Source organism: Lolium rigidum, chromosome 7 (genome assembly GCF_022539505.1).
Source record: "Lolium rigidum isolate FL_2022 chromosome 7, APGP_CSIRO_Lrig_0.1, whole genome shotgun sequence".
Lineage (NCBI taxonomy): Eukaryota > Viridiplantae > Streptophyta > Magnoliopsida > Poales > Poaceae > Lolium > Lolium rigidum.
Genome location: NC_061514.1, coordinates 199,059,533 through 199,074,203, shown reverse-complemented (window position 1 = coordinate 199,074,203; position 14,671 = coordinate 199,059,533). Strand labels below are relative to the sequence as shown.

The window sequence follows — 14,671 nt, the reverse complement described above, 5'->3', positions numbered from 1 at the left end:
GAATTCTCTAAACTGTCCCGGTATGCGGTTGAAGAAGTCAACACCGAGGACAAGAAGAAGAAGAGGTTTCCGAGGGGGTTAAGTCCCCAGTTCAAGGTACAGCTCCGTATGATGAGAGCTACGGAGTTTCAAGAGTTGGTGGATGCTGCCATCACTCTGGAAGATGATTTCAAACAACTGCAGGAGGAGAAGAGGAAAAAGTCCAAGTTTGAGCCTAAGAGATATGTCAGTAACAAGCCTAATACTGGCTTGAGTTTCAAACCAAGGTACAACAACAACAACAACAACAACAACTACAATAATAGAAGGAACCAAGGAAACCAAGCCGCAAACCAGATTGTTTGCCGCATTTGTGGGTTTAGAGGGCATCTTTCACAAGATTGCCGGAAACCCAAGATAATATGCTTTGGGTGTCGTCAGGAGGGGCACATCGTTGAAGGATTGCCCCAAGAAAAATAGTGGAGGAGGTCGGTCGGGAGGAGGAGGAAATCGAGGAGGAAACACGGAGGGAAACTGGAAGAATACGAAGCCCTTCGACAAGCTGAACTGCACCAGTCTGGAGGAGGTGGTCAACTCCGATCAGGCGGTGATAGGTACGCTTCAGATACTCACTCATCCTGGCAAAGTACTTTTTGATACTGGTGCAACTACATCATTCATTTCTCAACAATTCATCACCAAACATGGGATTAGTTGCACTAAGTTAGATACACCCATAACCATACTTTCTGCGGGGGGAACGATAGTAGTAACCCATACCAAACAAAAACAAGTCATCATGATCAATAAGTGCGCGTTTGACGCGGACCTGTTCATTTTACCGATGAAGGACATTGATGTCATTCTTGGTATGAAGCCGGTTAGAAGCTAATGGAGCATTGATCGGCTGTGTGAGCAAGACGGTGTCTTTGAAAAGCCCCGATGGAAGTAGAATGATCTACCAAGGCGACAAACATACACGGATTGAAGTGGAGCTACGGCTGAACAGCATGAAGGAAGTGAAATTGGACAATATACACGTAGTGAATGAATTCCAGGATGTATTTCTGCGGAATTACTCAGTATGCCACCGAGATAGGGAGATAGAATTCACTATCGACCTAATTCCAGGAACAACTCCGATTGCTAAGGCACCATACAAGATGGGGCCCAAGGAGTTGAAAGAACTTAAGGAGCAACTGGATGATTTGGAACAGAAAGGATTTATTCAAGAAAGTGTTTCACCATGGGGATCACCTGTGATCTTCGTGGATAAAAGAGATGGAGGAAGAAGGATGTGCGGAGATTATAGGAATCTGAACAACGTCACAATAAAGAACAAGTATCCACTTCCAAGAATACAAGATCTATTTGATCAAGTTAGAGGCGCGGGAGTCTTTTCCAAGATTGATCTAAGATCCGGTTATCACCAGATAAAGATCAAGAAGGAAGACGTTCCGAAAACTGCCTTTGTCTCAAGGTATGGACATCATGAATACCTTGTAGTGCCTTTTGGATTAACCAATGCCCCGGCAATTTTCATGAATCTCATGAATAAGATTTTCATGCCATGTCTAGACAAGTTCGTCATCGTATTCATCGATGATATCTTGATCTATTCCAAAGATAAAACTGAACATGCTGAACATCTGAAGATAGTGTTGCAAACACTAAGGGAACATCAACTCTATGCCAAACTTAGTAAGTGTGAATTTTGGCTAGATCAAGTGGAATTTCTTGGTCATGTTATTAGTAAAGATGGAATAGCTGTTAACCCGAGTAAGGTAGCAGCAGTTCTAGAATGGGAAGCACCCAAAACTGTCAAGGAAATCCGAGGATTCCTAGGAATGGCGAGGATATTATCGGAGATTCATTGAAGGATTCTCTAAGATAGCAGGACCAATGACAAAGCTGTTAAGGAAGAACACACCATTCGTGTGGTCAGAGGAGTGTGAGAAGAGTTTTCAAACTCTGAAAGAGAAACTCACCACGGCACCGGTGTTAGCAGTTCCGGAAGTCGGCAAGGATTACACCGTGTACTGTGACGCGTCCAAACATGGATTGGGTTGCGTACTCATGCAAGATCGAAAAGTGATATCTTATGGATCGAGGCAACTCAGACCTCATGAAGTAAACTATCCAACACATGACTTGGAATTAGCGACGATCGTATTTGCACTCAAGACATGGAGACATTTTCTCTATGGAGCTAAGTGTGAACTCTATACAGACCATAAAAGCCTCAAATATTTCTTCACTCAGAAGGAACTCAACATGAGGCAGAAAAGATGGCTTGATTTAATCAAGGATTATGATCTGACAATCAATTACACTCCAGGGAAAGCCAATGTTGTAGCAGATGCTTTGAGCAGGAAGAGTACCGGCGGAGTGGAACAAGAAATCTCACCGGAGTTGAGGAAGGAAATAAGTCAAGCCCAAATACAACTTTGGGAGAAGGAAGCCCATGAAGGATTATCGGCGTTGCAAGTAGCCGATGAGTTGAATGTTAACCTGAAGAATGAGATAATGATGGGTCAGCTGGACGATCCATTCATCGTTGAGGAGATGAGAAGAATAGATGAAGGAAGACCATCAGAATTTCATTGTGGAGAATCTGGATCATTATGGTTCCAGAAGAGAATTTGCGTTCCGGATATTGCTGAAATTAAGGAAGTAATACTCCGGGAAGCTCATCAAACACCATATTCCATACATCCGGGGAGTACGAAGATGTACATGGATCTAAAGGAGCTATTCTGGTGGAACAATATGAAGAGAGAGATAGCACAATATGTGGCGGAATGCCATACCTGCCAAAGAGTGAAGGCTGAACATCAGAGTCCGGCAGGGAAATTACAACCTTTACCTATTCCAGAATGGAAATGGGAGGAGATTGGAATGGATTTCATCACCGGACTACCCATGACCAATAGAAAGAAGGACATGATTTGGGTAATCGTGGACCGGTTGACGAAAAGTGCACATTTCCTAGCAGTAAATCAGCAAGACAAAGGAGAGAAACTCATCGATCTTTACATCAAAGAGATCGTGAGTAAGCATGGAGTGCCTAAGAAGATAGTGTCGGATCGAGGATCCGTGTTCACATCAGCCTTCTGGAAGCAACTACACGAAGCTTTAGGATCCAAATTGGACTATAGTACCGCCTATCATCCTCAGACAGGTGGACAAACGGAGAGAACTAACCAGATCTTAGAAGATATGCTTAGGGCTTGTGCTCTAGACTTCGGAGGATCATGGGAAGAACACTTACCATTAGCAGAGTTCTCATACAATAATAGCTATCAAAGCAGCATCAAGATGGCACCATTTGAAGCTCTGTATGGAAGGATAAAAAACAAGCAAAGAGTTCAACCCTGATTATGTCAAGGAAAAACAACAAATCATTGACATTATCAGAGACAGGCTCAAGATAGCCCAAAGTCGGCAAAAGAGTTATGCCGATCAGAAGAGGAGGACATGGGAGCCACGAGTTGGAGACATGGTATATCTTAAGGTAAGCCCGATGAAAGGACTCCAGAGGTTTGGAGTAAAAGGAAAACTAAGTCCTAGATATATAGGACCTTTCAAGATACTGAGTCAGAACCGAGGTTTAGCCTTTGAATTGGATCTACCGGGAAGGCTAGCTCAAGTTCACAATGTATTCCATGTGTCACAACTCCGGAAATGCTTAAAGACCCCGAGATGATCCAGGTATCACGGGATGAGCTCGAGTTACAACCAGACTTGACATACATCGAGAAGCCAGCCAAGATTCTCGAGGAGAAGCTGGAAACAACTCCGAAATAAAGCTATCAAGTATTGCAAAATACAATGGAAGCATCACCCGAGAGGGAAGCCACCTGGGAAAAAGAGGAAGACCTGTGGAAAACATACCCCGAACTCTTCAGGTATTACAACCACAACTTCGGGACGAAGTTTTCTTTAAGGGGGAAAGACTGTAATGTCCCAGGTTTAGAGACGATCGAGGGGTAGATTTTAGAAAGGGATGTGCATTGCATGCTAAATTCTGGGGAAATTTTGCGCTTTTTAACAAAAACTGCATCGAAAGGGAACAAGTTTCTCTCTCGACACCTTACAGGGTTAGGGTTTCGAGAGTGCGACAAACTTGCATCTCACTTAACTAGTTTAGGGTTTTGAGAAGAGAGGGGAGAGTTTGCATCAAACTTAAGTTGCATGATTGAATTCTAAATTAAGTGGCATGGTTGAATTCAAACCAAAGTTGAATTTGAAATTCAAATTCAAACATTAAATAATTACCCTAAATATTTGAATGGTGAGGAAATTCATTAAGTAAATAATACATAACACATATTATGAATAAATTTAAACAATAAGACAAGCTCATTAGAGAAAACCTTGAGCTTTATTGATTAACACACAAGATACATTGTCTTTACAATATTCATAATGGAAATAAATGAATTTTACAACATATTACAAGAATTGGAGAAATTGAAAAATAAAAGTAAATAAAAAGAAAAGTACAAGGATGGATCCTATCCTAAGTACTACAAGATCATCTTCACTTGATCTTGGATTTGATGACCTCCATATTCATTTGATCATCATCTTGATTCCCTGCACATAATCACAACAAAAAGAAGTTATGCCAAGTGGCTATGCCACTTGGCAGGTTAGAAATATAATGGCAATAGAGAGGATATGCTCACAGCTCTGCCGAGCTGATCCTCTCCAAGTCTAGTTCAAAGGATCAGGTGCACACACACACACACAGGCAGCTCACACTGCATGTGTGCATGCTCAACACCAAGCCACTGAGTGTGCATGTAGCACAACACACACACACATCAGCAGTGAGTCACAAAGTGTGCCAGACCAAGCTGTCGACCAGGGGGAGCAAGGGAGCACCAAATATAAGCTTTTCAGAAGCAAACCCTAAGCCATATCCATCGACAGGCTTCACTGGGTAAGTCACCAAGAACATAAGAACACAAGAACACAAGAACAGCCACTGATGTTCAATCTGCCTAACTCACCACAGCACTGAATCAAGCACCACAAGATTGCCAGGAGGAGCAGGGCAAGCACAAGCTCAACACTGAAGAAATCCTCTACACCAACAAACAATCTAGGAGCTGGAGTGAGGTATAAACCAAATCAACCTGAGCAAAACCAAGTTTTGCTCATAAATAAGCATACAATGCATCACGAGAGCACTGAAGGGTAGAATACCCTGTTTGTGTCATCATCCGGCTACAAAGCCGAGTTGGTGCAAGCAAATATGGGTAAAACCACTAGGTAATCATCCTATGGGAACATCGGTTATGCAAATCAGTGCATAACTAAAGGAATCCAGCCAAGAATGAATTCATAGTTAGCCTAACCCACACACTAAGCACCTACAGCTAGCTAGGCCATCAGACTAAAGACAAATCTTTGTCTATATAATTTCTCAACATCGAAAGCCACTTGAAGTCCAGTATTGGATCAAGCCAGTGAGCAGTTGTTCAAATCCAGCAAGCAATTACCAACTAGAGCAAGCCACAGAAGAAGGGAGCTACCCTTGACAACATCACAGTGCTGCCAGGGCTACCTCAACCTACAGCCAAGCACAAGAACCCACACATCATTATCCATTTGGATTCGGTAGAGGGCTAGGGTACACAAGCGAGTGTTGGCATCCATCTAGCCCTGTCACAATTAATTGGATGATCACAACTGCAAAGCAGCTCACATCACTTATCCACTTCGGTACAATTCGAGGCAAATACGGATAAGTGAACTAAACAAACAAATCAAAGCACCGGTGCTTTGCGGTGATCCAATGGATCACTGCAAGCAACAACGGTTGCTTAAGCCAACAACGAGTACACACCGAGGTTAAGCTCGTATGAAACACAAACAGACCTGGTGAACACCGGTGAGTCACGAGAGAGGAGCACACACTTGCTCACAAGCAAGTAATGATCAATTGATCATCAAAGCATCACTTACTTTTGCTACAGATCACTATAGCCAAGCATAGTATCATCACAAGGCCCAGATAATTAAATTAACCATATAATTGAACAATTGCATCACAGATAAGTGAATAGAGCTTTATAATTGTATCCAGAAGCACTCCATCAAGTGATGGAGTTGTTAATGCAACAGTTAGGCTCAATTGAGCATGTCCAGGAATTAGAGCACATATAATAGCACATCTGGAGCACTGGCACTTGCCAAAGGCAAGGATCATCACAAAATGATCAAGCCAAGGGCAATCCATGGCATATACAGGAAAGGAATATTATACGAGAGAATCGGCAGGAGTCACTAAAATTACACGAGCACCACAGACATGCTCATAAGCAATAGTTCATGAGTTGCAACGAGTAAGCAATTGAGCAAGAACAGACACAGACACAGCAAGCTAGAACCATGGCGGATGCACAAGCGACGGCACGGTCACACGAAGCATAGCAGACGGGCGCACAAGCTAGCAAGCCGCAGCAGCGCATCGGCACGACCAACATCTCCACATGGGGAATGAGGCCAGTAGTCGAGCCAGACGCAAGGGAGAAGAGAACAGGAGAGGAGGATGAACTAGCAGCAGAGAAGGAAGAAGGAAAATGATGGCGGCGCACATAACTCGAGCGGAGCACTACGGCGTCACCATGGCGGTACGGCGGCACATCCTGGCCACGGCAGCGCCAAGCCATGGCCAAGCCAGGCGGTCGCCGAAGCACGGAGGCTCCAGCGCAGGCACGGCGAGGCACACGGCCTTGGCACCAGGAGCGTCGGCGGCGACGAACTCGCCGCAGCACACCACGGCAGGCGAGCAGAGGCGATGGGGACGCGTCGAGAAGCGGCGAAACACAGATCGGCGCGGTGGATCTGAAGCACCGTCGAACAGCGGATCAGATGCGCCGCATCTCGCCGGCGGCGATGGCCGGAGTCGGCCGGAACAATTCGGCAAAGGGGCCGGCGACGCGCGCGTCGCCAGAGCGAGTAGGGGATTAGGGTTCGAGAGTGAGGGAGGACGACGTAGCGACTGGGTCGGTTGGACCGAGCCCACTGGGCTGGTCCAACCTAACCAGCTCGGCCGCTGACGAGTGGGCCCGAGGGGTATTTTGGACATTTCCAAAACACCCATTTAAATGAGAATTTCCAAGAATTTTATAAAATAAGATACAACTCTAAAAAAATAAGTAAAAATATGAAAATTAATCAGCATAAAATTCTCTATCTAAATAAAATATCAAAGAGAATTTTTGAAGACAAATAAGAATAAGTCTTCATTTGATGATTTAAATAATCATTTAAATCACACATATAATTTTCAATAATAAAAATAAGTCCATTAATGTATTTGGACTTTAAAAACACCTTGACAACATTTCAAGGTTGTATTTTACTTTAAATCAAGTATCCCCAAATTATTCTTAGTATTAACCTCTTACATGAAATAATAACGACATCGGAAGGGGGGAACAAACCCTAAAAATGGAATCATGCATAATTGCTTCTTTAACCATTGCCCTTATCGGACAATGATGCTATTTTTCGAGAACCCAGAGGACAAGGGTCAGTCCACACCATCCAACTGCAAAACTTTGCAGTGTTCAGGCAAGTTCATCGCTTGCTCATGTCATTTGAGTATTTTTATCAAATTACTTGCAAAGTACTATGAATATCACTATTGCATAAAAACCAAAACCACTATTTTCATAACTATGAATATGACTATGTGGTGGGCAATGGAACCATGGATTGTGTTGATATGGTGGAGGTTCCATTGCAAGGGTTTGTATCCATCTAGGATTAAACAACAAATGTCGCCGAGTGATTCTTGTGCCGTAATACCCGTGTTAACCATAAGATCTGGAGTGGGACGGAATAGTCAACCGTATTTCCACCTCTTGTACATCAACGGATTCGCTTACCGTAGACGGTTGTATCTTGCGGAGCAATTGGTGGGTGGGGAGCCCCTTCTAATTCCCCACGGTATAGCCATTGCTTACCGTAGACGGTTGTCTGCTTGCGGAACAATTGGTGGGTGGGGATCCCCTTCTAATTCCCCACGGTAATGTGGTCTATGATGGGTTGCAGCTACCGGCGAAGGAGTTTGGTTCAATCCCAGACTGTTGTCGTGGTCGGGGTCCACCCTGAAATTACGGGAATAATGGGACCGGTGAGGACCCAGGGTCGGGGTTTGCAACAAAGGGTGGGTGTGCGAGGTAGCGGAGGAATATGATTGACTATGACCTTATACCGGGCCTCACACCAAAGGAAGTGTGGACGGGAAAGCTGCCCGGTTGGCACCAAGGTTAAGATCTCTTATGGGTAAAGCAACACACCTCTGCAGAGTGTAAAGAACTGTGACCTGTCACTCCCTGTTCCGGGATTAGGAACTACGAACGCGGCCGAAAAGGAGCTCCATGAAGTTCTAGTAAACCGGTGAAGGCTGATGGACATAGCTCTTTGAAATAAAAGCAATCTCTTGAAGAAATGTTTATCAAAACTTGCATTGGTATTAGACTTTCTGGTCTAATATCGTAGCTAGTGCATTAAACACCTCTTATCTATAATGAACTTGTTGAGTACGCTCGTACTCATACCACTCTTAAATCCCATGCTTAGATTGTCTGAATCGTCTAGAGGAGGACTACGACAACAATGAAGGAGCCGAGATCATCGGCTATGAAGAACCAGACCTCTCTGGAGGTATAGAAGGCGTAGACTACCTCATCTTCTATGGATCCGGGGAGGCTTCCGGAGGAGATCAAGCCTAGAGACATCCAGTAGTAGTAGTAGCCGAGCAGCCCGAACTCTTAGTATTTAGCTGCTCGAGGCAATAAATGTATAATTTAATGAGACTCTTATATTGTAAGCTAAGTTGGGTTCGCCTCGAACCCAAGAGTATCCCTCTTAGGACCCAAGAGGAGCTCCAAGATGATATATGTTTGATGCTTGTAATAATAAGTGAATGAGTTATGAACCCTGCTATGTTCTGTTGTACTACTCTGAGGGATGTAATATTTGCGGAATGGTACTTCGTGAATGTTATATCAACGACTGGCATACTACAACATGCAGTGGTATGCAGGGTCACCACACGTGCTGATGCTTTTGCATGGAAGAAGCAGGTGTTGGCATCTCCCTCGCGCAGCCATTGAATCCTTGATCTTTGTCTCCACATCGATCGCTGCATGGCTGCTATCCCAAGGTAGTTCATCTTTAGCATTGCCCGGAATTGCATCCCCTCGGCTGAAAGCTGTTTGGAATCCATTGCTTGGCCAAGTCTGAAGATCAGCTCACTTGAGATGGCCGCTCTCAGCTCAAGGTCACTTGTGAATTGTCCACTCCAACTAGTCAGGGCACGAGCAGTGCAAGTCAACTTTGCATGCAGATTGGTGAAGGGGTCAAGGTGAGACGGGCAGGCACGACAAGTTGTATCAACCGTGGTCAAGAAGTCCTCCCGCTGCGCCCAAGTATTCTCGAATCTAAATCTGCGAACATGCTTGAAGCCGGCGTCAGTGCTTAGTAACATTGGACAGTGGTCAGACATCTCTGACGATAAAGCCTGGAGCCTGCAATTAGGGAACACCACGTCCCACTCTTCGTTGAAGATGACACGGTCAAGCTTGACCATGGTTGGAAGCTGCAATACACATGGAGCAACGAACGAGAGAATTTAGATACTAGATTTAAGATCAAAGATCAAGGATTCAATGGCTGCGCGAGGGAGATGCCAACACCCGCTTCTTCCACGCAAAAGCATCAGCACGCCGCCGCAAGAGCTACATACACAGAATTGAAGTGGACAACAACGTCTTCACGGAGCAAAAGGACAAGGAGGATGTGAGATTTGGGCATACTTCCAGAGCTTGCTAGGTCAGTCGAGGCCTCGCCAACACTCTCTCAACCTCGCAGCGGTGGGCATCGCTCCGATACACATGGAGCAACGAACGAGAGAATTTAGATACTAGATTTAACTGGCTAGAGAGGGTTGTACGGGATATGTACACACAATGCATTTAGTATTTTGATTTTGGGATAGCATGCTTTCATGCTCTCTTTAGTATTTAGTGGTTAATTGATACATGTATCGATACTGAGTTACCCACGATGTATTTATTTGTAAACTGCAACTTTAAACTGATGCTGAAATTAGCTAATAAAAGAGTTGCATGCATCAATCGATGCAAAAGTTAGAGCTGTGGCTGTATTTTGAAGGAAAAAAATCTGTAGGGAGCTCTTTACCTAGCAATGGGTAGCTGTCGTATACTATAAAACACTGAGATTTCTCACCTGCTGGAATAGCATGTCTAGATTCATGAGTCTGTCCATTCCATGAGAGTCCCCGAACTATGTTTTGCAACTTCTATTTCAGTTTGGCGGGTTATGAAGCCCTCCGCAGGGTGGCCTCCGTGTCCACGTAGAAGGCAATTCACGGCCCGGAGATGCTCGCGACGTGGGCACCGTCGCGGCCACCGCCCAGCGCCTCGCAGGTAGGTTCGCTGGCCCGGAGCACATTGAGAACAAGCAAGTGCAACACCCTTTGCCCTATCTCAGGGCTCTCCACGTCATCCACATATCGCCCGTGTCTCGCTTTGCGTTGGGCAAAAAATTTAGCAGTAGATGTACTCCCTGGCAAATTTGTACTGCAACTGTACTGCATACAACACGACTCGATGTACTGCAAGCCAGCGAGGGAAAAGAAACCTGACTAACCTTCCCTACCTCTCGGTGCACTCTCTCCCTCAAACCCTATCCTCTCTCGTATCACTCTTCCTGGCGGCGGCGGCGGCGGCTGGGAGTAAAACGACGAGCGGGCAGCCGACGGCGCGGAACGGCGGGATCCTGGGCGACGGGGAACATCATGATCCTCATTGGCGGCGGGGAACGGGATGCAGGTACTTTTTCTCTGAGAGCATTGATGGCCTGGTTTCCAACCTGCGCATTGTGGATGGGACGGTGGCAGTGTTCATTGTTGTTTCTCAGCGCTCCTCCGCGCCAGTGCGGGACCAAGGTGACTCCAATCTCGTCCTCTGACCTCTCTTCTTACCCTTTTCACCATGTCTCATATCTTTCCATCTCCCTCCTTGCACTGACCCACCCCTTGCCACATCTCGTGTACCACTGTTTTTCAGTCGATGTATGCTTCAGAAGCAGAGGTGGGTGTCAAATTGACTCGATGATTCAGAGACAGATGTGGATGCCAAAATGAACTACACTTCCTTCTTGATGGTTCCTGGTATGCGTAATTTCCTTTTGATTTCAGATTTCTGAGTGCTTGTTGATTTCGTTTTCCTTCAAACATTACAGATGGCTGTGGCGGTTCTGGACTGACCATGGAGAAATCTCCTTCTGCATTGAAATGTATCCTTTTTTTCTTTTTAGAATCAAGGATGTGATTAAAACCCGGCACTTTCTATCAGTGTAGGATAGTATGAGACTATCTAATGCCTATAAGTATAGTTTTTCTTGTAGATTTGTTTTCTTATACAGTTTTCTTTCTCTTCTGTTGGCATGTTTTTATTCTTGCTGTCGCTGATCTTCAGTTACTTCAGGTGCAGCAAGAAGAACAACCAGCAGATTTAGCATTTATTTTGCCAAAACTTCAGGTTACTGTAATTAAAAATCAGTGTGCCTTTAATCGGCATCAACGGCGGTCTCGTTGATTCATTGTTGGACATGGTACCGTAATTTAGCATTTAGTTATTTGGTTTGATGCACACATTTGAAAATCGACATCCCAAAACCGGTTTCAGTATTTGCAGTTTGCAGCTAGATGATGAAATATTTGATCCTGCTGATCAACACGGCATTATCTAGATGTTGGCCTTCCACGGCAAGACCATTTGTTTACTTTGAAATGCTTGTTCATGACATGTAAGTAACTTGCACCAGTCATGTATTTGCTAATATAAATATTCCCTTTGTTAGTTGAATAATGTGGTAATTACACTGTCACTACTTTGCCTGTACGTGCTAGATAAAGAACTTTGACATGTTAGGTCTTATTTTCAGATCATGTTAAATTTCATGTTTATATTACCAACTTACTATATTATCTATGGTCCATTTTGTTTAGATATTATATATAATACTGGAGGGTTTTGGTTTCTCGGGGGATTGATCCTGGCATAATATACTCCCATGGTTTTCTATGAAGGTTTTGGCACTGTTAGGTTCCTTCGTGTGAGATTTTCATGGATGCATGGGCTGAGTTGAGGTGGTTGGTCTTGTGATATGTTAGTTTGTTTTTTTCCCTTTGCGTATGAAACAGGTATTTCTCGTAGAAAGAAACGGAAGGTTCTTGCATTCTATGTCAGTTAAACACCTTTGTTTCCCTCTCTGTTTGAGATGATTGGCTTGTTTCGTAGTCCTACTCTTGAGCACCGCCGATGATTATAAGTGATCCTTACATATGGAATAGTTTCATAATTAGGTAAATATGGTGCTACTGGTTATAATCATAGGCATATGGTCCTACTCTAGCAATCTAAATTGGCAATTCACGAACAGACTGTATAAAGTAAAATGTAGGTGTTACCCAAGTCATGTTCCCCACAGTCAAATCCTTATTCATGGAATTCATATATCTTCACATGTGATCCTTATTCATGGATCTCCCTCCTGCATGCTCACATATGTAGTACTCCCTTTGTCCCAAATTAACCTATAAATTGTGCCCACTGGCTCTCAGCAAATACATCAGCAACACTCGAAGACACAAACAGCAAAGTAGCAGCAAATTTCCGTAGCTTCTTCCTCCCTTCCTGCACTTTCCGCGGAATAGATGGCGACTGTGATGGCCATGAGCTCCATCGCCGGTGCCGCCGTCTTACCGGCCGACCGCTTCGGCTCCCGGTCTCTGCCTGCGCTGGGCCGACGCGCCTTCGTCGTCCGAGCACAAACAGAGAAGCCGAATACACCATCGCCCAAGGTACGTTGTTAAACTTGCACTTACACGTCAGTATGTCACCCGATTCATTTGCAAGTTTCTGAACTTTGTTCCTCCTACAGCCGAGCCCCTCAATCTGGGACGCGCTGGCATTCAGCGGCCCCGCGCCGGAGCGCATCAACGGGCGCCTCGCTATGGTGGGTTTCGTCACGGCGCTGGCCGTCGAAGCAGGGCGCGGCGACGGCCTCCTCTCGCAGCTCGGCAACGGCACCGGGCAGGCGTGGTTCGCGTACACCGTGGCGGTGCTCTCCGTGGCGTCGCTGGTGCCGCTGCTCCAGGGCGAGAGCGCCGAGGGCAGGGCCGGGGCCATCATGAACGCCAACGCCGAGCTCTGGAACGGCCGCTTCGCCATGCTCGGACTAGTCGCGCTCGCCGCCACAGAGATCCTCACCGGCGCGCCATTCATCAACATCTAGATTAGTGTAGGCTCGTTGCCATTTGTGTATGTACGTAGTCATCTGGATGTGGGCACCGTCGCCGCCACGGCCCAGCTCCTCACGCCCTCGATGCAGTGATTAGAAAATATATTAGATCCTAACCAATTTTCGTCGCAAGAGTTTCACTGAAATTTGCTTGCCTTTGTGTGTGCGTTTCCCCTTCTATGTTATTGCACAATATTCACTGGTAGAAAAAAGGGCGTCCGTCTAGCCCCATTAGTCACGAAACTATAGGAACCGCGACCAATAGGGTCTTTAGTCGCGGTTCGGGAGGTGAACCGCGACCAAAGGCCTGGGCCCAGTGCGCTCGGTGGCCAGCTGGTGGACGGGAGGGGCTTTAGTCGCGGTTGGCCAGGCCAACCGCGACTAAATGTCCTCGGCCTCGGCCCAAAGGCCTTTAGTCGCGGTTGGCCAGGACAACCGCGACTAAAGCCCCTCCCCTATATATATACCGTTCAGCCCACAACACTTAGCCATTTGGTGCCACTTCTCTTCACAAACTTCACAAGGGGGTGTAGGTTTGCTTTTGGCTCCTCTTATGCACACAAGGTGTTTGATGAAATGCCCCAAGAGCATGAAACTATGAAGTGTCGGAGCCACACTTGAGCTTCCTCATTTATTTTTTTCTCCTCGATCGCGGTTAGCAACTTGAACCTTTCATATGTGTCATTGATAAAATATGCATGTGTGTAGTTCATTGTTTAATTTCTATTTAGTTTAACAAATGCATGATGCATGGTTAATTATATATTTTATATTATAATAATGCGGATGAATCGGCAATGGATGTACGCTAACCGACTCTCCCGCGAATTCACTCACGGGTTTGAAAGATTTCCTCGTAGTGGCTAATGCGAACAATGCGGGGGTTTTGTTATCTGTCCATGTGTTGGTCAGTAAGAATCGAAGGGTTACTCTTCCTCAAGGAAAGTTCACTCGCACTCGATTCGGCATGGTTTCATGCCAAGCTATAACTCATTGGACCAAGCATGGAGAAAGAGGGGTTATAATGGAAGAAGATGAAGAAGGGGATGATATCATCGATGACAACTATCTTGATCATTTCGGTGATACTTTCATGGAGGATGCTCGAAGGTGGGGAAGGTGAAGGGGAAGGTGATCAAGAAGAGGCACGTGATGAGCCCGCCGATGATCTTGGTCGGACCATTGCCGATGCACCGAGACGCTCGCGAAACTGAAAAGGAGAGGGAGAATTTGGATCACATGTTAGAGGATCACAAAAAGTCGCTGTACCCAGGATGCGATAATGGTCTGAAAAAGCTGGGCTGCACACTGGATTTGCTGAGATGGAAGGCACAGG

The 14,671-nt window shown here is 45.4% G+C and overlaps 1 protein-coding gene and 1 long non-coding RNA gene across 3 annotated transcripts; both read left to right on the top strand.

The window, feature by feature from the left end:
• The first annotated feature begins 10,874 nt into the window (after positions 1-10,874).
• Positions 10,875-12,573, top strand: LOC124676538. Of its 2 annotated transcripts, XR_006993688.1 has the most exons (4): positions 10,875-10,975; positions 11,097-11,200; positions 11,272-11,325; positions 11,517-12,573. It is a non-coding gene; the product is annotated as an uncharacterized LOC124676538 (long non-coding RNA). The 2 variants fall into 2 exon arrangements; XR_006993687.1 differs by having other exon boundaries at positions 11,097-11,325.
• A 78-nt stretch (positions 12,574-12,651) lies between these two features.
• On the top strand, positions 12,652-13,491 carry LOC124675983 (low molecular mass early light-inducible protein HV90, chloroplastic-like). The gene is made up of 2 exons (XM_047212071.1): positions 12,652-12,895; positions 12,976-13,491. Exons 1-2 carry the CDS (start codon positions 12,749-12,751, stop codon positions 13,327-13,329), a joined length of 501 nt encoding a protein of 166 aa, XP_047068027.1. The 5' UTR covers positions 12,652-12,748; the 3' UTR covers positions 13,330-13,491.
• Positions 13,492-14,671: the final 1,180 nt, after the last annotated feature.